Source organism: Panthera tigris, chromosome X (assembly GCF_018350195.1).
Source record: "Panthera tigris isolate Pti1 chromosome X, P.tigris_Pti1_mat1.1, whole genome shotgun sequence".
Lineage (NCBI taxonomy): Eukaryota > Metazoa > Chordata > Mammalia > Carnivora > Felidae > Panthera > Panthera tigris.
The window spans coordinates 11656450-11684138 of record NC_056677.1 but is presented as its reverse complement, the minus strand read 5'-3'; the positions used below and the strand labels follow the sequence as shown (position 1 = coordinate 11684138).

General features: G+C 47.6%; 1 protein-coding gene across 1 annotated transcript; it reads left to right on the top strand.

Annotated features, from left to right (window-relative positions):
- Positions 1–415: 415 nt before the first annotated feature.
- ASB9 (ankyrin repeat and SOCS box containing 9) lies at positions 416–27689 on the top strand. Its single transcript, XM_007090066.3, has 7 exons — positions 416–770; positions 8140–8219; positions 16591–16698; positions 19787–19937; positions 21826–21960; positions 23698–23889; positions 27455–27689. Exons 1-7 carry the CDS (start codon positions 680–682, stop codon positions 27577–27579), a joined length of 882 nt encoding a protein of 293 aa, XP_007090128.1. The 5' UTR covers positions 416–679; the 3' UTR covers positions 27580–27689.

The following is a 27689-nucleotide window of genomic DNA, read 5'->3' as shown; positions in this document are numbered from 1 at the left end:
GTTCTTTCCCAAGGAGCATTTTTGTAACATATAGACACATTTTCCCATAAGAAACTCCCAGAAAAATTGAAACCACATGTGCAGATGGCGTGTTGCTGTGCAAGCAATTCAGCGGGGCTGCAGCGAAACCAGCTTTCTCAGCTCTTGGGTTCTGGGGCTTTGTCAACAATGAGAAGCCCCCCCCCCACCCCCCAGAACAAGCAAATCCCAGCAGAGTGAACACAACAGTGCAGCCGGGAGTGGTTTCCTTCACCCCCACCCTGTTCCCTGTGCTCTCCAAAAGTTACAAACTGGCTTTCCTTCCTGATAAACCCCAAGGCTTCCTCACTGATTGGTCTCAGTTTGGGAAAGGACGTGACATCAGCAACTTTGCAGACTTGGGCTGGGGGGCTGTTGTGAGCTTTGGCCAGCCTCCAGCCAGCTAGGTGGAGCGTGTGTGTGTGTGTGTGTGCGCGCGCGTGTGTACACGCGTGAGTGCGCGTCTGGGCGCGTGCGTCTGTCTGACCACAGGTAGTGCTCAGATTACCCTGCCTGTACTGTTCTCTGCTGTTCTCTACCGTCTGCCCAGGACGGTGCGGCTCAGCCAGCCTCAGCCCTGGAATCCCAGGAGCATGGAATTTGGAGTTCTGTGAACAACTGAAGTGGAACACGGACCGCTCCTGGCCTAGGAAACAGCACCATGGACGGCAAGCCAGGGGGCAGGAGCAGTAAGTCCTTGAGACCAGAAGACTCTCCTGACACCAGTTTCTTTTCAAACCCATGGATGGGGGGTGAGTCCAGGGGCTCCGGAATCAGAGTGCTGGGGGGCTAGCTGATGCGATTAGGAGAGAAGAGGGCGGGGTGATTTCAGTGGCTCTGTCCGAGGCGTGTCCAGGGGGCAGCTACCGGACAGATGGCCACCGCTTGCTGGTATATATCCTTCACACGCTTGTCATTAACGCCTTTACCTCTATCTGCAGGGTCCTAGAGACCACACAAAGTCAACTGTCACCGTTTACTCACCAGTAAAAACTTGAGCTCCGAGGAATTACACTGTGTGGGTCAAATGTATCACATATATCACACTGGAGGCACAAAAGTTCCTTATAACTAGGACATTTTTACTGCCAAAACACTTATGAAAAGGTCTTAGGTATTTGGCGTTTAGGTGGGGCTGGCTTTATAAATGATGTTCAGACATTGAGCACTGATTGATTCGCCTTGAAAGGAGACTGTTGTTTGTTTTAACTTTGGGGAAGCGTCTTTCGGGTGTGATTCTCAACTGTTAGGTGGTGTCCTTGACGACTATCAAGATTCATGCCTCTGGGCAACCGTCATTTCTTGTGAGCGTTCAGCAGGTGCTCGCTGACCGAAGGGATGCCGAAAAATGGGTCTAAGCATTAGAGGCGAGATCATTACATTCAGGTTCAGATTATCAGTAAAACTGCCCACAACGCTTGTCTATAGGGACCCGGCGGTCAGGTAGGACTTACCCCTCTCCTAGAGTGCGGCTGCTGAAAGGGAAAAAACAGAAAAAAATAAAATACAACATGCCTTCCCTCTGACTAACTGAGCAGAGAGGACTGCTCATTCATTCATGCATTCATTCATTCATTCATTCATTTATCCGATTTTGCTCGTCAAAGAAGCTGACTCACTCCACAGTGAGTAGGATTGGGATCCGCAAAGGGAGAACTGGATTAATCAGATTTATTGAGCACAAACTTGGAGCAGTAGAAAGCAGAGTGGCCCCCAAAATTACTTCACAAAAATGAATTTGATAACTGTACTTTTAAGGCAGCAAATTGTATTTCCAGGTCAATATGGGAAAGAATCCATAATTTGGAAGACTTCCCCACCTGATTTTTTTACACCTAAGTATTGGGTTTATTTTTATTTCCACTCGAGAGAGGGGTGCCAAGCCGTTTTCACTGATTAGGGTTCTAAAGATCCTAATCCAACTCCGTCTGGGGCCCGATTGGTGGGTACGGGAGGGCGGGTGTCCATATACTCAAAGGTATGGTGCTTAAAAAGTGGATAAAGTGTCACAACTAGAATGCAGAGAGTCTCAGGGAGGCTGCTGCTGAGAACGACTCTGGAGAGATGGAACTAGATAATGGAGCTACAAAGGCTAGGTGGCGTTTAGCCTTCATGAGGCAGGCAATTGGGAGCCATCGATGGTTCTGGAGTGGAGATCTGGCAATGATGAAAACCGTAAGTAAATGAATCTGGCGGCCGCAGCCAGGATGGATTGTGGGGTCATGGGAAATTGTTGGGCTAATCCACTGGTTCTCCAACTCTCATGCATATGGAGAGCCACGGCGGAGCCTGCCGCACCGGTGAGTGAGAGAAGCAGGGAGGGGGTTGGGGGTTGTCATTCCACAGGAACTAAAAGGAAGACAAGTTTCCGAAGAAGCAGAAGTCACAAGGTAGTGGCAGGACACCTCTGCTCTCCCACCTCCTCCTCTGCGTCTGACTGGCAAAGTCCTACTCGCCTTCCACACGCAGCCCCGCCGCTGCCACCACGCAGCCCTCCAGGGCTTTCTCCGCTCCCTGCCCGGGTGGAACCTCTCTCTCCCCTGCTTGGCGTCAGGCCTGCCGCCGGGCCGCCACCTCCATTCTAGCCCAGTCGCCTCTGTTTATGCTTCTGAAATCTTGACCTTGGCGAAGTGTGGAATGTGAAGCACCCGGAATGCTGTTTCCAAACGGCCACGTGGAGAAGCTCCGAGAAGTTCGGCTCAGGTGAGGTTTATTCCCGGCACGGGGCCGATCGGAGGGGAACCAGTGGCCGGCCTGGGGGAGCTCTGCGGCCCCGGCTCCGGCCTCTCCCTGCGGGTCTGTCTCCACCTCCTACTCTGGAGGAAGGGAGCAAAGGCTGTGCACGAGGCAACCGGCTCCTCGTCGAGATTAACGCTTGAATCCTCTGCCCCAGGAGCAAAATAAGAATGTCTTCCCCCTCCCCCGCCGAACATACCTTGTTACGGGTTGAATTGTGTCCCCCCCCTTCCCCCCCACCAAAAGACTCGTGGCAGCCCTAACCCCCAGCACCTCAGAATGTGACCTTATTTGGAAATAGGATTGCAGATGTAATTAGTTACCATGGGGTCATACTGGGGGAGGGTGGGCCCTGATGCGACGACTGGTGTCCTTGTAAGAAGAAGACGGGAGACACGGGGAGAAGCATTGTGACGGCACAGGCGGAGATTCGGGTGATGCGTGCGCCCAAAAGACCCAACGATGATGGTGGCCACCACCTGAAGCCAGAAGAGGCCAAGAAGGATTCTTCCTTAGAGCCTCTGCACACGGCACGGCCTTCGTTCCTCACCTCTAGGCTTCAGATCTACACGACCGCGCCTTTCTGTCGTTTGAAACCAACCACTGTGTGGTACTTTGATACGGCGGCTCGGGTGAAACCAATTCATATCCACTCGTAGAAACTTTTAGTGGCGCCCGGGTGGCTCAGTCGGTTGAGCGTCCGACTTCGGCTCAGGTCGTGATCTCGAGGCGCGTGAGTTCGAGCCCCGCATCGGGCTCTGTGCTGACGGCTCAGACCCTGACAGCTGCTTCCGATTCTGTGTCTCGCTGTCTCTCTACTCCTCCCCTCTTGCATTCTCTCGCTCTCTCTCTCAAGTAAATAAATAAGAAAAACACTTAAAAAATAAAAAAAAAAAAACTTTGGAAAATACCTTGAAGGAGAAACTAAACACCACCCATAACCCACTGAGCAGGTAACCACGGTTCCCGTTTGTAGTGTCCATCCAGCAGGTTTTTTTGGAGACATTTCTTTCCGCACAAGATCCAGCCCACCCTGGAGAGAGTGGGCTCCCACTTTAAACAGAAGACAGGCAAGCACAGGCAGGGAAAGGGAAGAATTCTGGGCTCTCGTGGCGGATTTTGAGATCTCGGGGTGCCTCAGCAGGGACAGCTTTTCTGGAGCAAACCTGCCCGAGGAGACAGAATGGGTGATGATGTGAGGTCCCTGCGCAGAAAGTGGCCCGAGGGGGAGAGAGACAGAGGCAGAGAAAGAAGAGACTGGGGTGGGGGTGGGGGGGGACCGGAGCAAGAATTACAGTGGACAGGCCTCACTTGCCCAGCGTTGCCTCAGTGGGCCTGTTTCCTGTTTCCGTGAGACTCTGTTTCTCTCTCTCCTCTTTTTTATTTGTCCTGGAATCCAACCGGGGTCCCCACCGTAGCTGTAAACCCGGCGCCCGGCTCTCTGCAGTGCCATCGACCCGAGGCAGGTGCTCTGCCCCCTCAGGGCAACCCAGCCTCCCTTTTTGCCCCTTGACCTGGCAGAATGTTGCGTGTACCAGTCTCCTCTGAAGTGATGGAAATTTACAAAGTCATTCCAGAGATTGCAATAAAAACGAAATGGCCTCCTTCCTAATGTGCTGTAGGGTTTGACGGAGACTCGACTGAAAAGAAAGGTAGGTTTAATGGCACTAATTGGAGGGCGTGTGGAGTGGGTTCGTTAGGAGAGCCGCCCGCCCCTACTGCATCTGTGGCATTGCCAGTGACCCCGTTTGGCATCTAGTGTTTGGCAGTAAAACCCTTAGACCCTGGCTGAGCAAGTGTTGGGGAGGAATCTTTAATATATACTCAGGGCTTGGACGAGGGGTTGGATACAGATCACGGCCCTTGAATTTCGAAGCCGGTGGTGGGGTCAAGTGGAAGGGGGGGGGGTGGTGACCTTGAGTGGCCTCTTCATCCAGCCTCCTACTGGGAGCATTTCCGTGTTTTGGCAGGAATAGGTCCCCTTTCCTGCCCTTTCTGCGCCCTCTGGTTGTTAGCAGGAAGGCGGGCACAGCTGCTTCTGGGTTTAATTGCGCGTATTGCCTGTAGCTCATTGCCTGCTCGGGTGTGGGCTCTTGGAAACCCCTGGAGAAACCTCTCCCTGAGCTTCCCAGGCAGGATCACACAGGATGGACTTCTCAGCTGTCTCTTCAGTGTTTTCGAGAGCTAATGAGAGTGTGTGTTTGGACTAGTCCATGTTGCAAATTACGGTGTTTACGGAACCGTGTGTGTGTGTGTGTGTGTGTGTGTACATATCTCCATGCCCTCAATGCTAGAAAAAAAAAAAAACCCTATATCCGCTGTCACATTTTTAAGCTTTTACATAATCACCCAACTATTCAGAGACCTGTTGAGGTCTCTGAAGTTTGGCTTTCCAAGGACCCCAGTTTTTCTCCTGGGCAGGAGCGACAGACACCCTATGATAGGTTCACCAAACGCTAGTCCGAAATGACTTTAAATTACGAAGGGAAGTCTCATACACTTCTCGTGGGAAGATACGTTGGTACAACCGTTTTTGGAAAATAGGTTGGAAGTTCCACAAAAGGCTGAACATCGGGTTCCCGTGTCCTAGAGCACTTCTACTCCTAGGTACGAAACCAAGAGAACTGAAAACGGCCACCCAAGAATGGGCACGTGAATGTTCACAGCAGCATTATTCATAACAGCTAAGAAGTAAAAACGACACGGATGCCCGCCAACTGATGAATGAACAAATAAAATGTGGTTTCTCTATACAGTGGGTATTATTTGGCCATCAAAAGGGATGAATTACTGATGCATATGGTAACACGGATGAACCTTCAAACATTATGCTGGGTGGAAGGAGCCAGTCACCAAGGACCACATACTATGTGATTCCATTTACGTGAAATGTCCAGATCAGGCCAATCTATAAGGACAGAAAGTAGATCGTGGGTTGCCAGGTGTAGGGGTGGGGGAGAGCAAACATGGGGAGTGACTGCTGGTGGGCAAGGGGTTTCTTTTGGGGACGATGGAAACGTTCTCAAATTGACCAGAGTGATGGTTGCACAACTCCACAAATCTTCTGAGAACCGATGAATTATGCCCTTAAAAAAGATTTTTAATTTTTTTTTTTTTTTTTGAGAGAGCATGGGCAGGGGAGGGGCAGAGAGAGAGGGAGACGGAATCCGAAGCAGGCTCCAGGCTCTGAGCTGTCAGCACGGAGCCCGATCTGGGGCTCGAACCCACGGACCTCGAGATCATGACCTCAGCTGAGGTCAGACACTTAACCGACTGAGCCACCCAGGCGTCCCCGAATTGTACACTTTAAATGGGTGAATTGTATGGTATGTGGATTATAAATCAAGCCGTTAGTCACATAGATGGGTGCAGACCGTCAGCCCCCCCCTCCCCCCACCCCGGCACATGTACCGGGGCAACGGCCTGCGCTTCTCGGTGACACAAACTAGTCTGCTTTGTAAATACTACATTCCGAAGCAGGGGTCCACAACTTCAGATATCCTTTTTTTCCCTCTTAGGGAAGTACAGAATTCCTTATTTACTGTAAATAGAAGGAGTAATGGTTTCATGATAAATGAATCCAAAACAAAGCCCATTTTTGTCTCCACTGGATAATACCGTTGTCTCATTTTTATGGCATCTGAACAGAGTTCGAATTTAGGACCCAAATTACCTGCCTGGACTGTTGAGGCTGTCAACTCTAATCATCTAAGCTTGCTTTAAGAGACCACGATCCATTAGGGTCCATTTGCACATTTATTTAAAACTGATTTTCCAAACCTTTCTCGATTTTTGGCTCTTTCTTCTCACTCAAGATTTTGTGCGGGTGGCATTTTGCATTCGTGCCAACAGTGCAGAATTCGTTGTCCTTTTACTTCTAATTTGGACAGAAATCTTTCCACATCTGCAGTCTGAATTGTAGGCCCCCGGCCACTAGAAACAGCGATATTTTTCCTGAGAGGATCCGGATCCTCAGAGGGCGCCGTGAGTACGTGAAGTTTGTGTTGAGCATATGGTTTTGGGAGGTCGCGGAAAAGCCGTTTGACCTTAGGTACTCTTAGTGACCCCAGAAGAAAGCACTGGGCGGACAGTGTGTGGGCAGGTTCATTCAGCCTCCTCTCACCTGTAAATGCTTCATGAATCCATCTGGAAGGATGGTAATTTGCTCCCTGGGACAGATTTTCCAGGGCATTGGTAGCCCTGTCTGGACAGCAGGCCGACCTCAGCCAACACGTGTTAAGTACAAAGTGTGCTAGCCTCCTCCTTTCTGGCTTTTCATTTGGTAAGGCACTAGCAACTTCTCTGGTTCCCTAGGCGTCCTTCGCTTTTAGGAGACACCAGTTCCTTTCCAAGGCGTGCCTCGTATCAGACGGGCCTCCTCACCTTCTGACTTCCTGTGTTTGTTCTGGAAATCAGAACACGGCTCGAGATGAGGAAAGCTCCGCTCTGTGCCTCATGCGGGTTACCTCCACATTCAGTTCAAGAGAGCAGAGCATTTAATTTCATGTGTTGGCATAGGGCTTATAGGCTTCCTTCCTAAGAGTGTGTATTCTTCCCATACGGTTGTAGAATAATTTTGCCATTTTTAATAGCAGTGCTGGTGGGGTATAATCAAGACGCTGATTAATGGTAGGGCAGGATAATGATAGTAGCTAATAGGTATTGAGTTACGGGTAAGTGTATTGCTGTCCTCACATGACAGGGAAGGAAACTGAGGCTCAGAGCCTGTCCAGGGACCCACAGCTCAGAAGCAGCCACACAGGTCTGAATCCAGGCCTCTCTTTAACCCCATTGGCGTGCTGCCTTTTGGGGTAAATAATGTCCCCCGTTACAAGGTCAGAGCAAACTCTAATTTGTGCCTGATACTGGGACAGGAGGTAATCCATAAACAGATAGAGTTCTGTGTCGATCTGATTTCAAACCTAATGGTGCGTGTAATCACACGATTACTTCCATCGGTCTGTGGCGCTGTTTGCTGAGACACCAGAGTTTGTATGTCATACAGGAAGCTAGGCTGGCAACCGCAGTTTAGCACGCTAATGCTGCTAATTAGTGAGGCTCTCACTTACCTAAACAGACCGTTTGACTTCGAAACCACTGGGTAAATGGGAGTCCAGTATTCTCCCATCTCAACCCACCCCTTTTGTCCTCTGTTTGGATACTGGCTGTAGTTCTTTCCTTAGCTATCTAGACCTTTCAAATAAAATGCGTACTAGCCGCATCAATGGAGGGGAGAAATGCTGAAAGGCTCATGGGAGTTTTGGTTGGTTGGCTCCGATGTCTCCATCCAGTAAGACCCCCTCGGGCTCTTACCGACCAGCAAGGATGAGCCTCGGGTCTGTGGTGCATGAACAGGAGGTAACCTGTTCTTCCCTTTCCACGCAGATATTGTGTCTGATTGGTCTCCTATGCACGAAGCTGCTATCCAAGGGCGTCTGTTGTCTCTGAGAAGCCTCATCAACCAGGTACGTGGCTTTGGGGGAAGCAAAAAGAGAGATAAATATGAAGCGTATCCTACTGTTCACCACACTGAGAAAAAAAATCATTTAGTCGGATATTAAGATATAAATTTCCTCGTCGGCAAAATGAGGTGATTCCTGTCCCCTTGAACCGTTTCTTTGGAGGCTGGCGTGATAATAGAATTTAATACAATCCTGTGCACACAATAGGTGCTATAATATCTATCGAGTGAATAACAGGCAGATGAGTGCGTTCAGGCTGCCTTCGCTTTATTCAGTAGACCGCATTCCTGAAAATTATCCCGTGACACATTCTGGTCTCAACTGGGGCGGTTTTACCACTGAGGGCACATTTGACAATGGCTGGAGACATTTTTGGCTGTCACAGCTGGGAGTGGGGGTCGGGGGGGGTGATACTGGTATCTGGTGGGTAGAGACCAAGGATGTTTCTGAACATGGACGGAGCACAGGACGGTCCTCTACATCAAAAAACCCTCCACCCCCAAATGTCAGTAGTGCTGAGGTTGGAAACCCCTGATGTGAAATAAATGCTTGAAATGTCTCTTTAAATACGTAATCTTGAAATTTTGAAGACATTTTCAGTGTTATTGAACCTCTAGGTGATGGTGGCTCCACCCAGTTTGAGATTCGTTTCTCTGCTCCTCAGGTGTCATCTCCAGTCCACACCGATTTAAGTTTTGCTGGTTTGAAACTATTGGGAACTTACGCAAAGATACTTTTAAAAAAGTGGGTTAAATCACCACTCAAAATTCTAATAAAGTTTTTGTTCAGAATGTTCTGTTTTCTGAAAAGACTATAGACCTTTTCACTTGGCAGTCTGGCCCCTTCTCAGCCTCATACTTTATTTTATTTTTTTAAATGCTTATATATTTTTGAGGGAGAGAGAAACAGAGTATGAGCAGGGGAGGAGCAGAGAGAGAGAGAGAGAGAGAGAGGGAGACACAGAATCCGCAGCAGGTTTCAGGCTCTGAGCTGTCAGCACAGAGCCTGACCCAGGGTTCGAACCCACAAACTGTGAGATCATGACCCAAGCTGAAGTCAGATGCTCAACTGACAGAGCCACTCAGATGTCCCTCAGACTAATGTTTTAAATGCATAAAGCACAATACCGAAGACCTGTCAAATTGTTACAAAAATCAAACGTGACATAGTGATATAAAATGCATTAAATAAGATTTGGTTGGTGATGCTAATAACTACTCTATTTTCTAAGTAGGCTGAGCGTGTATTTTGAGATATTTCAGACACCTACAATAGTTATGATGTGGGGCACCTGCGTGACTCAGTCAGTTAAGCTTCCAGCTTCAGGTCGGGTCATTGTCTCACAGTTCGTGAGTTCGAACCCTACCTCAGGCTCTCTCTCTCTACTGTTGGCGCTGAGCCCGCTTTGGATCCTCTGCCTCCCTCTCTCTCTGCCCCTCCCCTGCTCACTCGTGCTCTCTTTCTCTCTCTCAAAAATAAACATTAAAATAATAATAATAATGCAATATAAGTATCTGTTATTCCTCTCAGTGATTGTCCTATATACTGCTATTACTACTGTGGTTTTTTGTCTGGAGTCATAATGGAAGGACATCGTACATCCTAGGTAGTTGTTAGTGAAAATAAATGTTTTAAATTAAAAAAAAAAGTCCAATTTCATGGGCCTATCTAGAGTAAGAAATCCTTCTATGAGATAACAATTTCTAAAGAAAAATTTGAGACCACCCTAAGCCACTGTCTTCAGCTGTTTATGGTACCAGCGGCCTATTATCAATAGAAATATAGGGAGGAACATATAACTCTAGCTTAAAGCCGTTAAGCTGCTTCCCAGATAAAATGAAACATTTACCTTGTTTTGATAGGATGAAAAATGATCGCTGTAGCTTCTATATATCACTTATTAAATTGGACTGACATTCATTTATATTCAGTATTTATATGTTTAGTGCGCATCAGACGGAACCATTTCTTTATCTGAGCTCTATCGCATTATGTGAGCAAGTTGTCTTCTTGGAACCTCAATTTCTGCCTTCATAAAATGAGCATTCCAGTAACTACCCGTATTAGTCAGATCCTGCTGTGCAACAGAGCACCCCACACTCGGTGGCATCGTGCAATGAACGTTTATTTCTAGCTCACGAGTCTTTGGGTCAGCCAGCCGAGGCTGGGCTTGGCTCCAAGCTGTGGGTTGGGTCCAGCTCTGCTACATGTGTCTCCCATCCCTCTTGTTCTCATGGCAAAAGGCCGGGCAAAACCCCACCATGCACGAGGACTTCCAGTCTGTTTACGTCACATCTGCCAACATCCCGTTGGCCAAAGCAAGTCAGACGCTCGGGTCTGAAGTCAAGGATGAAGGAATTATATTTTGTCAACTATGAGGTGATGGCAAGGGTGTGAATGTATTATACTGCTAGAGGGGAATACAGAATTAAGACCAAAAATTCAGTCTATTATGTTACCTTATGTGGGTTTGTGAGAATGAACCGAGGTGACGTCCTGTAACTTACCTACTCCAGTTACCGTCACCACACATGGTATTTATTCTCTGACTACGATCTAATGACGCTTCTAATAACGATCAAAGAATAGTGACAAACACAGGTGCTACACCAAACACACACATTTTAGGAAGGGGAATAAGACCAAACATTGAGATGGCTGTAAAACAAAGAGAAAAGAAAAAGAAATTCTCATGTGGCCCAAGAAGGGAGAAACTGAATCCGTAACTCATTATTCTTCACGGTGGCTTCACATTAAAATAATCCAGGACATTTTTTAGCAATAACAATGCCTGGGCCTCACTCCAGGTATTCTGATTTAACCCAGGGCCATCTTCATGCATTGGTGGTTTTTTAAAAAACGTTTATTTATTTATTTTGAGATAGAGAGCGTGAGTGGGGAAGGGGCAGAGAGAGAGGGAGGGAGAGAGAATCCCAAGCAGGCTCTGCACTGTCAGCACAGAACCATGAGACCATGACCTGAGCTGAAGTCTAGAGCCAGACGCTTCACTGATGGAGCCACCCAGGCGCCCCACACTGGTAGTTTTCTAAAAACTCCTGTAGAGCCACTGTGTTCAAGGAATTTTTTTTTAAAAAGTCCATTTTGACAGTGTAGGAGAGAGCGAGACAGGCATTTGACAGGAAAGAAATAGTATAAGGAAAGGAACAAAAAGACTGATAAGTTGGATTTCTTTAAAATTAAGAACTTCATCAAAAGGCAATGTTTAAAAAGCAAGGAGACAAGCCACAGATGAGAAAACATTTTACATATATAAATATACATGTATATGCATATACATAAATATATAAGTAAATACACATATGTATATATATTTATATATACATATATATACATATATGTAAATATATGTATATATATTTATATACATATGTGTATACATATATACACACACACGCACACACACACCTTACAAAGGGCTCATATTCCTTGTCTAAAATCAATACAAAAAAGATAGACAACCCAACAGAAAAATGAGCAAGAGACTTGGACTGGCATTTCATAAAAAGGGATATCCAAATATTCAACAAATAAATCAAACTATGCTGGTTAGTCATTGGGATAATTCAGATTACAAGTGAGAGATTGTATTGCCAGCTTCTCCCACCAGAAGGGTTAAATTTCAAAAGACAGATAATACCAAGTATCGGCAAGAATGTGGGGCAACTGGGACTCTCTATGCTGCTGGTGGGAGTATAAATTATACAAATCACTTTGGGAAGGTGTTAAGCGATATTTACTAAAGCTGAAAATATCCCTACCCCATAACCCAGCAATTCTACTTCTAGGTCTGTATGCAACAGACACAGATACGGTAAGACCTTCGATTGCAAGTAACTTGTTCCGCAAGTGATTACAAGACGAGCAAACATTTCTAATAAATTTTAACTTGATAAACGAGCCATGTCTTGCAATACGAGTAGTGTGATGCCGAATGTCACGTGATCACAACTGAGTCAATGGTTCTTGAGGTTTGCTTTGACCTACGAGTGCTTTGGCTTACAAGCATGTTTCTGGACTCACTGTGCTTACAAACCAAGGTTTTACTGTATGTGTGTCTGTGTGTTCAGCAAAGGGCACAAACAGGTCTATTCATAGCGGCATTATTCATAAGAGCAACAGAACAAAAACCTTGAGAGCAACCTCAGTGTCCATCAAAAGTAAAATGGTTAAATATATGATGGCATATTACTCAACGAGACTCTGTACGGCAATGAAAGTGGACGAATAAATGAGTGTGACAAGCATAATATTGAATGAAAGGAGCCACGCGCACACACACAAATACATACTTCATGGTTCAATGAACATAATATTCAAAATCAGGGAAAATTAACGTATGGTGTTACAGATCAGCATCGTGGATGCCTTTGTGGATGAGAGGTGGGTCATAATTTGGATAGCATGTATGTGGGCTTCTGGTAATGTTCTTTTTCTTTGCCTGTGTAGTGATGAGATGTATATTTCCTTTATGATAATTCCCTGAGATTTACGCTTAGGATTTATGAACTTTTCTTTATTGCACTTCCATAAAAATTTATTTGAAAAAAAAAAAACAATAGCAGTTTGTTAGGCCAGCAGAAAGCAATTAAGGAATCACTTGACCATAGTGGGACCTTAATTTGGTGGTTCTCAGTCTGGACTGCACATTTGGAATCACCTTGAGATGTCTGGGATAAGGTGGAGCTCTTAAAAATACTGATGCCCGACTTCTATGTCCTTTGATTATATTGCAAGTGCTCTGGGATGCAGCCTGATTATCAGGACTTTAAAAGCTCCCTGAGTGATTCCAAGGCACGGCCAAGACCAAGAACCTTAGCAATAAGGTCTCGCTGAGAGCGAGTGGTGAAGACTGGCTTTTCAGCTCCTCGAATAAAACTCCTTATGTTGCCCCCTGAAATCCTCAAACGGCTAAGTCACTAGTGAGAGGATATTAGCAAAGATCCTGGTGTTCTAAAACATCAGATCTTTAGGATGTGGCAGCTGATTGAAGGCTAAGTGATAAAGAATAGGAAGAAATCTCAGATGATGACGACCTACAAGTTACCGAGCGCTAAGCATTTTGTATACACCATTTCTTAGTGCTCATAACAACCCTATAGGGTAGGTACAGTTGGCCCCATTTTACAAATGAGGAAGCTAAGGCTGAGGGAGATAAGTAACCGGCTTAAGGCCGCACTGCTTGTTAGGGGATGGTGCCAGCGTTTGAACTTGGGAATCACTCTGCTACCCTCCCTCCGAGGTCTCCATCCGAGGTATGGAACAAGAATAGTGGTGCCATTCAGAGAATGAGGGCTGGCAAGACAAGGAGCCCTTTTCAGGGAGAGCTCGGTTGTTGGCAGAGGGTGAGTTGATGTGGTTAGTTGGGTCCCTAGGTGGTTGTGTCTTAGCAGGGAGTTAGAAACACGTACAAGGGGTAGAGATTTTGTTTTGAAAGCTGTATACCATATGTGGGGAGAGTATTGAGAGACAAAGAAAGGATTTGAGGGCAAATCCCTGAAATGTCTGTATGAGGAGATATTTGGAGGAAAAGGACAGAGTTAGTGAGAGAGGCAGTAAAAGGACAGTAGGAGGCCAGAGATAAAGCCTGTTTTTTTTTTTTTGTTTTTTTTTGTTGTTTTGTTTTGTTTTGTTTTGTTTTGTTTTGTTTTGTTTTGTTTTGTTTTGTTTTTTAGGGAGAGCTTGGTTTTAGAAGCCAGAGGAGAGGTTTCACAAGGTTGGGATAAACCCATAGCAAATTCAGAGGTGGAAGGAGGCGGAGGTTAGAGCGATGTATATTGGATTCAATAAGGAGGAAGTCTCTGGTGATCTCTAGAAGCAGTTTCAGTGGGATTGTGTTGGTAGATGAGAGAAGGGCTAGAAGTTAAGGAAAGGGGGGCAGGCTATTTCTGAAAAAAAAAAAAACGGCAGGGGGAAGCAAAGGGAAGAAGAGCATTGGATGCAAGTTTGGAAGAGGGTGAGGAATGAGGAAGGGAAGACTTTGAAACGCAAAAGGAAAGTCTGCCTGAAGAGGAGAGAGTGGGGGGACGCATGTGAGATGTGGCCGAAAGAAAGTCGTGAGGTGGCAGAGGGACCGGGTGAGGTCCCGTGAGGCTGTTGGGGTGAGCTCACCTGTTCCTGCCTCAGAGAAAGGAGCAATGGTAGAAAAGACTGGAGACGTGCAGAGAGTGGAATGTAGGAAGTCCTCCCATCAAGTGGCTTTGATCTCCTTGCTACAGAAGGGACTGGTGTATTCTGATGAACATGAGAGACAGGTATTCATGACCTTCCTCTGTGCTGAGTGTAGAGAACGATGTGTCAGTTGAGTATAGGACGAGGGGAAAAGTGTAACCCTGTAGTCTGAAAGTTGGGGGCGTATGATCTGAGGCTGGGACAGAAAGCCGCCAGGTACTGAGCACTGTGTCCCTCCCCATGGGTGTCCCGATACTGCCCAGCCTCAAGGACCCATCAAAAAGAGCATCTGATTATAGACTGAGAGTAGGGACAATTGATTATAGAAAAATTAAAGTAAGCCATTTAATCCATTACCCCCCCCCCCCCGAGAACCTATTGCGGACTGGATCCTGTATGAAGTAAGGGGTTAAAAATTACTTCACAATATTATACGATTCAGATTTGTCGATAATTCAGACAAATTGCCACCGTTCATTTAAAGTGGAGCTGTAGCTCAGTGACGAACTGTACACGGAGTCCTGAGTTTGCAAAGCGAACCTTAACGCAAAGGAACCTCTTTGTAATATGAATATGTAATATGTGGTGAAAGGTTTTTGTGTGGCGATTAATTTCTTTTTTGCATTTTCATTTACCTGGGTGTTTGTATAAGTACCTAAATGATTGCTGAGAAATGGCAGTGGTCTCAAAAAAAAATGGCAGTGGTGACTGCAGGAGTACATTTCATCTCCTGATCTGTTGCACAGGGAAAAACGCAGGTAACATTTTGCTGTGAATTTCTTGTGTGCTCTAGCAGTGCGAGTGGAAGAGATAGGACAAATATGGAGCACTGAGAGGAGGGTAAAAAAGGATTTGAAAACAAATCTCTGAGGGGATGCCTCCAGTTAAATAATAATAAAATCAGATAGCAGATGTCGCCCTGAAGTCCATGAGCACTACTTGTAAAGGGAGACATGCAAGAACTCCGTTCTTCTTGAGTTGCGGTCAGTAAGCATTTCTGAAGTGCACATTGGGTACAGATGGGATGTGAGGTTACAAAGGGAAGGAAGATATTGTCCCTTCCCTCCCTGGGAATAGCAGAGCTCCGGGGTGGGGGGGGGGGTGCAAAATGCTGAAAGGGATGTTGGAATCTCTCACTTACGAGTGGATTGTTTCTAGTCTCCCAGAACCATCCCCCCCCGCCTCAGGCCCACACAAAGAAGGGCTCTGGATTCAGGGTCCTGTGGACTCAGGTGTATGCCCCGAATTGTTGGACCTCTCAAAAATCTACGAGGTCACCCATCAGAGGGTAAAAGCCAACAGGACAGGGTGATCGGGAGGTTGACTGACTCATAAATGTCCACGTAAGTGGAAGAACGTGTGTTAGGAATGCTGATGTGGGACGCAATTTATTGGAATGGTTTTAGGCAAATTGTAACTCTTCTGGGAAGAAAAGCTAAATGTGTCACTAAGTCATCACTTAAACTAACCGGGTTCTTAACCGATGTGTCCCGAGGAAAAGAACTTTTACTGTACTCAGTTTCCTCCTGTTAAGGATAATGTAGTCCACCATCGGGGGGTCTGCGGAGCCTCTCCTGGAGCTCTTTTGATGTTTTGCTTGGGTTTGGCTCGTAATCCATCTCCTGGAGAGCACATTTCCCCAGAGGCTGATGAACCCCAGGGCCTTCAGACAACTTTCTTGGTTCTTTAGTCCTCGAGCGCCTGGAGCAAGAATGTACTTGCCTCTCTCCTTTGGGACTTTCTGCCTCTGCCTGTGGGGGTTCACCTCATGCTTTGGCCCTGTGTTAGTCATCTCTTGCTATGTAACGAATTACCCCCAAAGCCAGCGGCTTAATGTAATAGACATATATTAGCTCACAGTGTCTGTGGGTCAGGAATCTAGACACAATTTGCCTGGGTGAGGGACTCCTATATAGGAGTCTGCAATCACGGTGAGGGCCAGAGATGTAGTCATCTTAAGAGGCAACTAGAGGCGGACCTGAGTCCTAACTCACTTACATGGCCGTTGGCGAGCATGAAAATTCCTTGTTTGTTTGTTTTATGTCATCAGGAATACCTTAGCATACTGTCAGACTGTGAGCCAGGTTGACTTTAAAAGAATTGTCACAGCTCTGGATCTGTGGCTCAAAACCAACCCTACGGAACTGTCGCTTTGCACTCATTACTCTGCTCATTTCCTCTCCAGGGGTGGCCTGTGAACCTCATCACAGCAGATGGTGTGTCCCCACTCCATGAAGCCTGCCTTGGAGGTCATGTCTCTTGTGCAAACATTTTATTAAAGCATGGAGCTCAGGTAAGTGCAGCTCAAATAATGTCTTAGAAACCATGAATGACAAACGAGTACTTCTATCCCTTTTGAATAATTTCCAGCATTTTTGACTAGCCTGAGTTGAGGTTTGAAGAGGGGTGTTTTCAAAAGTTGAACGTCCATCAGCTTCTTTGCTTTAGCAATAGATGAAGTATTGAGTTTTTAGCTAGAAAGTAATGATTTGCGTCTATATCATATTCTTTAACAGTCACTACTGAGAAACACCTGTTAGATATCTGCCTTCCTTCCTGAGGCTGGCAGGCAATGAAATATTATGGAAAACATAGACCATTTGGCTCCATAAGACCTGAATAATGGTCTCAAACCATGTCTACCGTTTCCTAATATTGGAAACTTGGACACGTTACTTAGGCTCTGAGCTTTAAGAGTCTGTGTCTGAGTAAAGGGAGAAAATAACAAGGAAGTTATGTAGCTTCTTGTGGTTTTGTGAGGATTGAGAGACGTGAGGTATAGGATTATTATTTGAAGGGTGAGAATCAGGATGGCATAATGAGGTCCTAGAGAAGGAAGACACAAAGTCATTACATTTGAAAGTAGGGACCAGTAAGTCTTCCATTAACTAAGTCCCCCATGTTTGAAAGTGATGGACGAGTCTGATCAGAAAATTATATATATATATACACACACACACATATATATATACATATATATATATACATATATACATATACACATATATATACACATATATGTATATATGTGTATATATGTATATATATGTGTGTGTGTGTATATATATATATGTGTGTGTGTATATATATGTATATATATATATATATATGTATGTGAGTTTCTCATATTCTCTCAACCGGCATTCACTGAGCACGTATTATGTGCCTAAACTCTGGATAAAGATTCTTAGGACCTTCGTAAACTACATGAGGGCACAGCCAGATAGGTAAACACGTGAATAAGTGAATATAACCCTCGTTACTTTAATAGATAAACCCTGAAATCTCAGTAGCCTAATGCAATCAAAGTTGATTTCTTGCTCAACTGAAACTCCCGTGTGGGTGTGCTCTGTTGGGTGGCACTCTCTGGGGGTGATTCAGGCACGCAGCCTCCTTTCAGCCTGTTGCATCCATCTTCGACAAGTGGCTTTCACGTGTGCTCCTAGTGGTGGCCGCCACTCCGGGTGGCCAGAAGGAGAAAAGATGTAGAAGATTGCGCATGGAAGACGTTCAAGGGCCTATCTTGGCGGTGACATCTATCACTTTTGTCCGCACCCCGTGGGCCAGAACTCAGGCCACGTGTAACTGCCCGGGAGGCGGGGAAATGTAGTATGGCCGTGAGCCGCAAGGAGCGGAAGTTGGTTTGTTGAATGCACAGCATCTCAGCCACGGCAGGCCATTACACGGCGCTCTTTTTTGCCCACTATATCCTGCGGTGTAACAAAGCGCCCCAACTTAATGACTGAAGACAATAGCCATTTATTTATGTCACAAATCCTTGTGTTGGCCAGATGGTTCTTCTGGTCTGTCCTGCTTCGGCTGACGTCAGCTTAGGCATTGGAGGTTAGCTGACCGGTTGGCTGGGGCAGGCTGGTTCGTGATGACCTTGGCCAGGATGGCTGAGGAGACAGAAAATCCCCGCGTGGTCTCTCATCCTTTGGCAGGCAGCCTGGGCCTGTTCACGTGGTAGCGGGGATTCCAAGAGCATCAAAAGAACGTGGGCTCTCAGCTTGGGGCACATTTGCTGTTGTCCCATCGGCCAAAGCAAGTCCCCTGCGCACGCCCCGATTCAAGGAGGAAGAGCGGTGTCCGTCCTGTGAGGGGAGGAATTGCAAGGCTACATTGTAAAGGGATATGCATCCTGTGCAGAGAATCTGAGGCCATTTTTGCAAACTACCACCATGTGATAAGCATGAACGCTAAGGTGGTTGCTGGGAGCACACGGAAGGGTTCCTGGCCCGTTCGTTTCTGGTGGGGGAGAGACGAGGCCCGAAGAGGATCCCTAGGGGAAATGATGTCTAAGTTGAAACGTAAAGGACCCGTTGGAATCGGCTGAATGCTGGGTTGTCCGTGCCAGGAGATGGCTTTCTCCTGACAGTAGTCGTAGAGAGCCATAAATGAGTGCATCATCGGGTTTATATTGGGGTTAGGTTTCCACACATGGAAACAGGGCCAGGACTCAGGAAAGGCAGAGAGGCACCTAGGGTGCAAGCTTTAAAGAGCCCCTCACTCTCAGGGCTGTTCAGCATCACGTGCCCCTGGGAGTGAGTGTCTCCTTAAACTTTGCACCCTCACATCTTCTGTGCCTCCCTAATCCTAGCCTTCCTTGGAAATGGCTTGTGAGAATGACTTCATTGCCTTCATAATATCTCTGCTGAACGGATTCACCGCAGAATTATTTGACAATGTAGAAAGATTGCATTTGGCTTTGCTCTTTCCTATTCGATTATAGCCCAAACGCCGTGAAGTCGGATGTTAACTTGTAAGTTTCTGTCTGCTTTCCAACGTTTGGAAAGATCGCCCCCAAAGATGAGTTTTATGGCACTGTAGGACATTAGCCGGTCTTGTATCTATTAGCAAATGTATTTCAGCATTTAATTGGCTGACTATATAAATTCTGCTTTGAGCCAGCCTTACCCCCTTACCGGTTCCCTCATCGATGAACGAGTTGAATAAAATCTTTGGCACATACTCACCCTACATTTCTGTGAAAGTCACATTTAAAAATTTTTTAAAGATGATACGTTAACAACTCTAAAAGGTTACTCTCACTGCTGTGAAGGAAACTGGAATGGTGTGGGTTGGGTCTAGAATGGAATGTTGAAAACGAGATTCGTTTGTAAGCTATTGGAATTAGCCTAACTAGTTTCAGAGTTCATGTTCTTGGGGGCATGGAAATGATAGACTATGCCATAACATTCTCAGTGCCGTCCCTCATTCAGTTTTTCAAAACCTTGTGGAATTTGGTATTTTTGTCCTCATTTTATAGCTGTGGAATTTCAGGCTCAGAGGAGTTAAACAGCAGCTTGAAAGTAGGGCAGCCCAGATTTGAACCCAGGACACCCCTCTGCCTGCCTTCAGCCTGGAGATTTTCTTTCCAGGTGAATTGTGTCACCGCCGACTGGCACACTCCTTTGTTCAATACCTGTATCAGCGGCAGCCTGGACTGCATCACTTTGCTTCTTCATCACGGTGCCAGCCCCCACCCGGTGAGCGACCTGGCATCTCCCATCCATGAAGCTGCTAAGAGAGGTAAATCTGAATTTAAAATTTCCACCCCTGCTTCAACAGACATCTTCCTTTTGCAAGGAAGAAGGAAGAGGAGGGAGATTAAAAAAATTTTTTTTCAATATTTACTTATTTTTGAGAGAGAGAGAGAGAGAGAGAGAGAGAGAGAGATTCTTAGCTTATTTCTCGATGTTTATTTTTGAGAGAGCAGTCAGCACAGAGCCCGATGCAGGATTCGTACCCACGAGCCGTGAGATCGTGACCTGAGCTGAAGTCGGAGGCTTAACTGACTGAGCTGCCCAGGCTCCCCGAGGAGGGATATTTTTTGAGGGATATTTTCTCAGTGTGGGATCCTGGGACCAGACACATCAGCCTGGTCTGGCATGCCGTTGTAGATTCTTGGCCCTCACGCCTGACCCCCTGAATCAGCAACTCTGGGGTGGGGCCCAGCCACCCGCAGTTTGTTTCACAACCACCCAGGTGATTTGGATGCACCCACAGTTCGAGAAGCCCCCTTTTGCAGCCTCTGGAATGTGGCTCACTGCCGGGTTTCTGGAACAGGGTCTGGCACATAGTAGACTATCCGTCAATGTTTGTGGAATACCTTGTTGAACACATGACCCCACAAAAATCAAATGATTTTATAAAACAAGTTATATCCTTCTATTTTAGGGCCTTAAGGAATGTTGTCACAGGGCCACCTAGGATTTTTAAGTGGAACAAACTTTCAGTTTTTGGAAATATAGGATGTTGTATACAGCTTGGGGTGATTGTCCACCACGCCTAGCCTTATTGACGTATAATTGACAAATAAAATTGTACACATTTAAGGTGTACATAATGACGTGATACACATGTACATTACGGAACGGTCACCACAGTCAAATTAATGAACACATTCATCACCTCATATAGTCGCCATTTTGTGTGTGTGTGTGGGGGGGGAACACTTAAGATCTACTGTCTCAGCAAATTTCAGGTATACAGTACGGTATCCCGAACAGTCACCATGCTGTACGTTAGATACGCAGGACTTATTCAGCTGGGGTAATACTCTCCACAAAGTCGTAATTTTTCCGACATTCTTCACTCGGGCACAAAACACAACATGGCCAGTTTTGCTCCTCTCCAGAGTTCATTCCCGCCCTCATCACCATCATGACCACACATCGGCGGAAGGGAGAGTTTTTAGCTCCTTGGTGGCTTTCCCAGGATGGCTCCCCGGGAACCTTACGGCAACCCCATGTGACTGAATCCATCCATATGCTAATTATCTCCCAGAGCGTTGACATTTATTCCTTAAGAGACGGGGCAGCTCATCATATTCACTGGGTGCATAGAACTCAAATGATGTAAAAAGCGAAACGCAGAGGAGCAATGTTTTAAAGTACAGCCTCCTAGACCAAGCAAGGGTGATGCGGCTTCTGCCAGCCCCCCCTCTGCCAGACTGGGCCCCGTTCCCGTTGGATTTGGCGGCTGAACCCCACCTGGGCCCACGGTGGCCTGTTTCTCCCAGGGCCTGCCCTGGGGGACCCTGTGGGCTGCCTGCCCCATCCCATGGCCCACACCGTGCCCTTTCCTCTTCAGGTCCCCCCGCGGTCCTGTCCCTCCACACCCCTCCCGACCCTCACTTCGGTTTCTATATCCGGGCCGATTACAAGGCCACCAACGCTTGGAAAAGGTTGCCGGTCGCTTACCGGGGCTGGTAAACCCAAGTGGGGCTCTACCCGGAGCTGCAGCTACCATCTCAACGGTCAACCCATTCCCTGATGGCCGGGATTAAACTCATTCCCTATTCCCCGCGCTAGCTTCTGGTCCCGGGGAAATGTACGCACCCCAAACACAGGGAAGGTGCGGTTTCCCGGCTGAGGGAATTTGTGCGATAGCGTCTTTCTTCTGCTTTGGGCTGCAGGCCACGTGGACTGCGTCGAGATCCTGGCAGCTCACGGAGGCAACCTCAACCTCAACATCAGCCACCTGGGCACCCCTCTGTATTTGGCGTGCAGGAAACAGCAGGTGGCCTGTGTCAAGAAGCTTCTGGAGTCAGGTGAAACATTTTAGAAAGCACGCGACACGAGGAAAGAAGACGAGAAAGAAACGAAATGCGTTTGAAAGCTCTCTGTGTTGTAGCAGGGGACACGGTGGGGGCAGTGGACTCAGACGGGATCGGGGTTCACGGTGACTGTGTTCCCGTGGGGAAATAGTTGAACCTGTTTGAATGTTCGTTGTCTCCCTTGTAATGCGGATAATGATGATGACAGTATTTCCTCCCAGGGTGGTCCCTGCTTCTCCTCCCTCCCCTCGGCCACCTCCCTCCGCAGTGCGCAGGCACGTTCTTAGCCCCGCTGACTCCCACAGCTGCTGGACCAGGCCTGGGTCTTCCCCCCGGGGCCTCCTTCACCAGTGTGCTTGGATCCAGAAATTCCACCTGTCCCGTTTGTAGCTCATTGTAAATCTTCTGTTATCCTCAACAAGGCCTATGTAGTACCCTTCTTTTTCACCTCCCTGCTGTTGTCCAGTCTCTTGTTCAACCTTGGAAGACCATTTCATCACCCCTGTAGTTATCTGAGTCCTGCTTATTCTTCAAAACTCCAGTAACCTTTCCCTTCCCTCGAATGTTCTTAACGTTTTTTGTTGTTGTTGCCTTCTACTCATTTGGCGGCCATTGCCATGAGTTAGAAGATTCATTCTTATTTTCTCTCTCTTTCCGCCTCCATCTCTCTCTCTCTCTCTCTCTCTCTCTCTTTCTCTCTTTCTCTCTATCTTTCCCTCCCATTTTCCCTCCCTCTCCCATAATGCTCTAGGTAGATTTTAAGCTCTCAGGAAAGGGCCAGGTTTCACATCCCTCGCAAAGCCAAGAACAATACGGGGACAATCCAGTTAATATCTGTTCAATCCAGTTAATATTTGTTGAGTGGACGTAGTTTCCCATTTTACTAGAGGGACAGCAGCTCAGGCAAAACCACACGTCTCCACGTGTCCCCGTGGGAGCCGGCATCCAGCTGGGGTGGGGATTTGTAGAGACTGTAGAGACAGGATTGGCTTGGGATGGGCCTAGAAATCCACCTCATTCCTGAAGAGGAGGACTTTGCCATCTTTCCTGTGACCTTGGAATTGGCCATCTTGTTCTATGAGATGCCCTCACAAGCTAGTTGCTGTTTACAGTTCATATCACACAGTCCCAGGTCCCGGGTTTTACACCCCATAACAGTTGCTCAGTGTGTGAATATGGTGCTCGGTATAGATGAGATTTCACCGTCTGGCCTCACTTCCAGTTTGTACAAATATTTACACTCCTTTAATAGTGAACGTGCAGCTTTCACACCACCAGGATTCTTGTTGTATGTAACACACCTGTGTATAGCACTCAAAGGCAAGGTGTTTTGTTTTGTTTTTAAGTTTATTTGTTTATTTTGAGGTAGGGGGAGGGGCACAGAGAGGAGAGAGAATCCCAACACGGGGCTCGATCTGGCCAACCATGAAATCATGACCTGAGCCCAAACCAAGAGTCGAACGCTTAACCGACTGAGCCACCCGGGTGCCCCAAAGGCAAGGTTTTAAGCCTCATGTGCAGTATAGCTCATTGTTGTGCCGTCAGTCACATCGTCAGATGGCATCTTCCCCGAATTGTTAAACGGATTCCAGTCATGCCCATTTTTGCGGAACTGCCCTGCCCACTGCAGACGCCCTTTGGTTAAGGACTTTTGCGGCACAGTCGTTTGAGGAGGGGGATGCTGGGACTTGGCTTCTTGGCTGACTCTCTGTTCTTCTTGTGACGGCATAGGAGCAAATGTGAACGAAGGCCGAGGTCTGGACTCCCCTCTTCACGCAGCGGCCAGGGCATCCAATGGGGAGCTGGCCATCCTGCTCATGGATTTTGGAGCGAACCCCCAGGCCAGGAACGCTGATGGCAAATGTCCCTTGGAGTTGGTGCCTCCAGAGAGCCCTCTGACCCAGATCTTCTTGGAGCGTGAAGGTGCTTCCCCCTTGCCCGAGCCTAGGCCCTAATCCATAGAGACTCCTGCGGGCTCTAGCGGGAGACAGGTACTTACCGAGTTCTGACTTCTGATACCGTGTGAGAGACCATTCTCTGCCATCCCCCATTGTGGGGTGCTGAGAGAATCTAGTATTCGACAAGGTACAGTACCGGCTATGTAGTAAGGAACCATCTGTCGTTTGCGATGTTGGAGACAGGCTATCTTGGGTGATAGAGTATTCAGATATGGGGTAGGCCAGCTTTGATAGCATTAACATATCATTAAAAAATGTTTGATATTAAAGTTACCTAAAACATACTTTAGAATGATGCAGTGGAACCCTCTTTGGGGCTGGACCGTGCCCCTGGATGCCTCACTGCTCTACAGATGGGCCAGGCTACGGTGCGCCGGGTTTGTGGGGGCAAGAAGGCAGCTCATTGGTGATGAGACACTTACTGTTATAAGTCAGGGACCACTGAGTCCACACTCCTTCACAAATGAGAACCAGCACTCTGGACCCAAACAACTAAACATTGTCACTGAGCGCCGTGCAAGGGGGTAGGGCTGTGGGCTGGGGTGGGGCGCAGAGACCCCTCCTCCCCTGGCATTCACAATTGTCCCTGGAAATGGAGAGCGGCCCGCTCAGGACCTACTTTTTCACCAGAGTGTGCACTTTGTTAAGTTTTCGGGATTGTGGGACCCTGCATGTGGCCGCCCTGGGAGAAGAGCTCTGACGGCGTGTCATCCGGTTATATTCTCTTCGCGGGCTGAGCATTGGGCCTAGCTCTGTGCAGAATCGTACCGCGGCCGCCGAATCCTTCCCGCCGCTCCGATTGCCCCGGGTACTTGCAGCCAAAGACCTGCCTCAGGGCCCCCCAGACAAGGCCTGTACTCTCTGAGCAGCATCAGCGGGCTAGGGGAGGCCAGGCCCCGGGCGCAAGGAACGGTTCAACAGAGACCCCTTTACATTAGGCAGCGGGGTGATCGCCAGGCCATTCTACCTGCGTTTTGGTGATTTGTTTTTTCAAAAAAATTCTATCTATCTATAGGCCTGCTTCTCCAGCAGGTCCAGACTGCACTATGCTTGGGGCCCATGATGTTTTTAGGGACCCACAGAAATGTTGTAATTCCCTTTCAAATCTGAAGGAAAAAAGTGGATAAAACTCAACCTGGATTATGTGTGTCTTTATACCCACACAGTTGTAAAATACCGTTTTTTTTTTTCCCCATTGGGAAAGAGGGCCACAAAAGCAGAAGGGCCTCCTGGGCCCCTAAAGTCCCTAGGTCATGTACATAGACACACACACACACACACACAGTCCCCTCATGTGCCTCAGCAAATAATCCCAGCAGATTTTCCGATCACGTCCACAGGCTCTTCCTTCTACTTTCTGTCCCCAAGCCCATTCGTAGGCTCCTACATTGCCTTTCATTCCTTTGATTACATTTTGGTGACGGTGTGATCGATGATCCCGCCGGTTTGTAAAATGTCATTTGTCACTGGAGAGAATTACTGCTGCTTTTGCCTCCATGAGTCATTTTCGGAGTCATTTGCCCCTCTCAGCAGCCTGGAAGCCCACAGGAAATGAGGCCAGGCAGGCACAGAAGGCCAGACCTGCAGATCTAACACAGCAGATTCTGTCTCTGGATGTCCCTGGAAAGGAGTTCAGGAATAGTACCACCCCACCCGCCTTGAAAAGCGTCTAAAGCAGTGTTGACTCATGGCGCACAAGGAAAACTAAAAAAAAAAAAAAATGCCGGTCAGCCCAGTGCGACAGGAGCCACGCCCCACATTACTTTCGCTGTACAGCATCGTGTGAAACGTGAGTGTTGCTGGGTGAAAAAAAGAAATCGAGACCCAGAGCGACAGATAGTTCGCAGAGAGAAATTAGCTGGTTTTATTACTGAGCAAAGCAAACTGCTCGAACGCTCGCAGGTGCCAGCGCTCTATGGAATGAAGGCTGCAGTTGTACGTCATCCTACTTACAGTAAACGGCAGACATTCGATTGGCGTCGGTAGCTGCACTGAGCTAACTCTGATGTCCCGCTTTTCTGCATCGTCCAACAGTTCTTTATCGGTTCCCAGCCGTTCCTGACAGCGTGTCTAGCACACGTGATTAGTCACGTCCCTCACCATTCCTTTACGAGGTGAACCGAAGTTCAGTTAACCCGCAGTGTACTTTCTGCCGCTTGTTAATGTGTGCCTCGCGCGCGCTGGGAAGCAGTTCGTTAGTACATGGCTCCAGTGGCACTGAACGTAGTCTGGAAGGTTCCCTCAATCCCGACGGGGGCCTTCGGAGTGTGCCGTGAGGTCCCGCTTGAAAATCCCGCATTCATTTTCATTGATGGTGCGTGCGGCTCTTTCCACCTGTCCTTCTCCATCACCTGAGAAACAGGCAACCAACTTGTAGGGACGCCGTAGGAAATCCGAGGCCTCTGGATCTTTCTGCGTGTGTTCTCAACCCTGGCTGCACAATAAGATGACCTGGGGCACGTGCCTTTAAAAAAGCCAGATGGACAGGCCCCACCTGACGTTCACTGACGCACCATCTCAGGGGTGGGACCCAACACCGTGTGGTTTCAAGCTCCCCCGATAGGTGATTCTAAAATGCATCCTGGATTGAGGGCCACTGCCTTCTGGGATTCTTGACGGTGCATAGCTTGGCTTTTTTGTGTGTGTTTGATAACCAAAGCACAATTCCCATTACAGTTTGGTGCAGGGGGTGGGGGAGGGGTGGGAAATCGTTCCCCACCCTTTTACTCCATAAGGGGGTTTCTCAGCCTCAGCTCTGTTTACGTTTCGGGCCAGGTGGGGGCTGTGCTGTGCACCATATGATGTTTAGCGGCCTCTCTGGTCTCTACCAGCCAGATGCTGGTAGCGCCTCTCCCCCAGGTTGTGACAAACGGAAGTGTCTCTAGGCTTTGCCAACTGTCCCCTCCTTTTCCCCTCCCCCCCAGCCCCCTGTTGAGAACCACTGTCCTGAAATGTAAACTCTTGGCTGGTTCCCTGTGCCAGGTTTGTGCTGGCATCGGGTTAGCCCTGAACGCAGAATAAAAAAAACAAATATGACTTACTCAGGTAACATACACTTACTTGGGCCTCACTGATCGCTCACTTTAGTTGAATATCCCGAAACTGCTAGATTATAAAAATACACATTTGTGTCTCGAAATACCCTCTCTTTTTTCTTAAGGTAAAAATACAAGGAAGCTGTTAAACATGAATTTTCTCTCCATCCTGGGGAATTTTGTGCGGCTTCGTCATTCCAGACTTAGCTGCCTTAGGCCTCCATTAGCGGGAGTAGGCTTTGAATTTTTTTTTTTTTCCAGTCTCTTCTAAATCAAAACCTAACAAGCTCATTTGCATGAGATTCCGGGTAAGAGAGACCATGGCCTAAAAATGCTGCCCCCCCCCCCCAACCCAAAACCAGAACATGGTCTTCGGGAGAGCGGCGTTATCTCCTTGTGACCGTGGTGCGGCTCGGGTGCTGTAAAAGGAGGAAAGAGCAAGTAGTCTTGGGTCGCTGGCACCAACGTGTGGCTTGTCTCCCCGTCTCTCTGCAGGGCCTCCTTCTCTGCTGCAGCTGTGCCGCCTTCAAATCCGGAAGTGCTTCGGAATCCAGCAGCATCATAAGATCAACGAGCTCTTTCTCCCAGAGGAGCTGAAGCGTTTTCTCCTACACATGTAAATGAGCTATCTCAAAATCTCAGGGGGATATCACAGGCCGCACACGAATGTGGTTGAATGTTGTGGCCACCGGCATTGTGAAATAAATCCAGGTTTACGAAGCTTGGCTAA

Bases quoted from the DNA above. Each gene is read 5' to 3' on its own strand.
- ASB9 (XM_007090066.3), top strand. From the start codon at position 680: ATGGACGGCAAGCCAGGGGGCAGGAGCAGTAAGTCCTTGAGACCAGAA. The intron at 771-8,139 runs GTGAGTCCAGGG...CTTTCCACGCAG, and splicing joins TTCAAACCCATGGATGGGGG to ATATTGTGTCTGATTGGTCT. The intron at 16,699-19,786 runs GTAAGTGCAGCT...TTTTCTTTCCAG, and splicing joins TATTAAAGCATGGAGCTCAG to GTGAATTGTGTCACCGCCGA.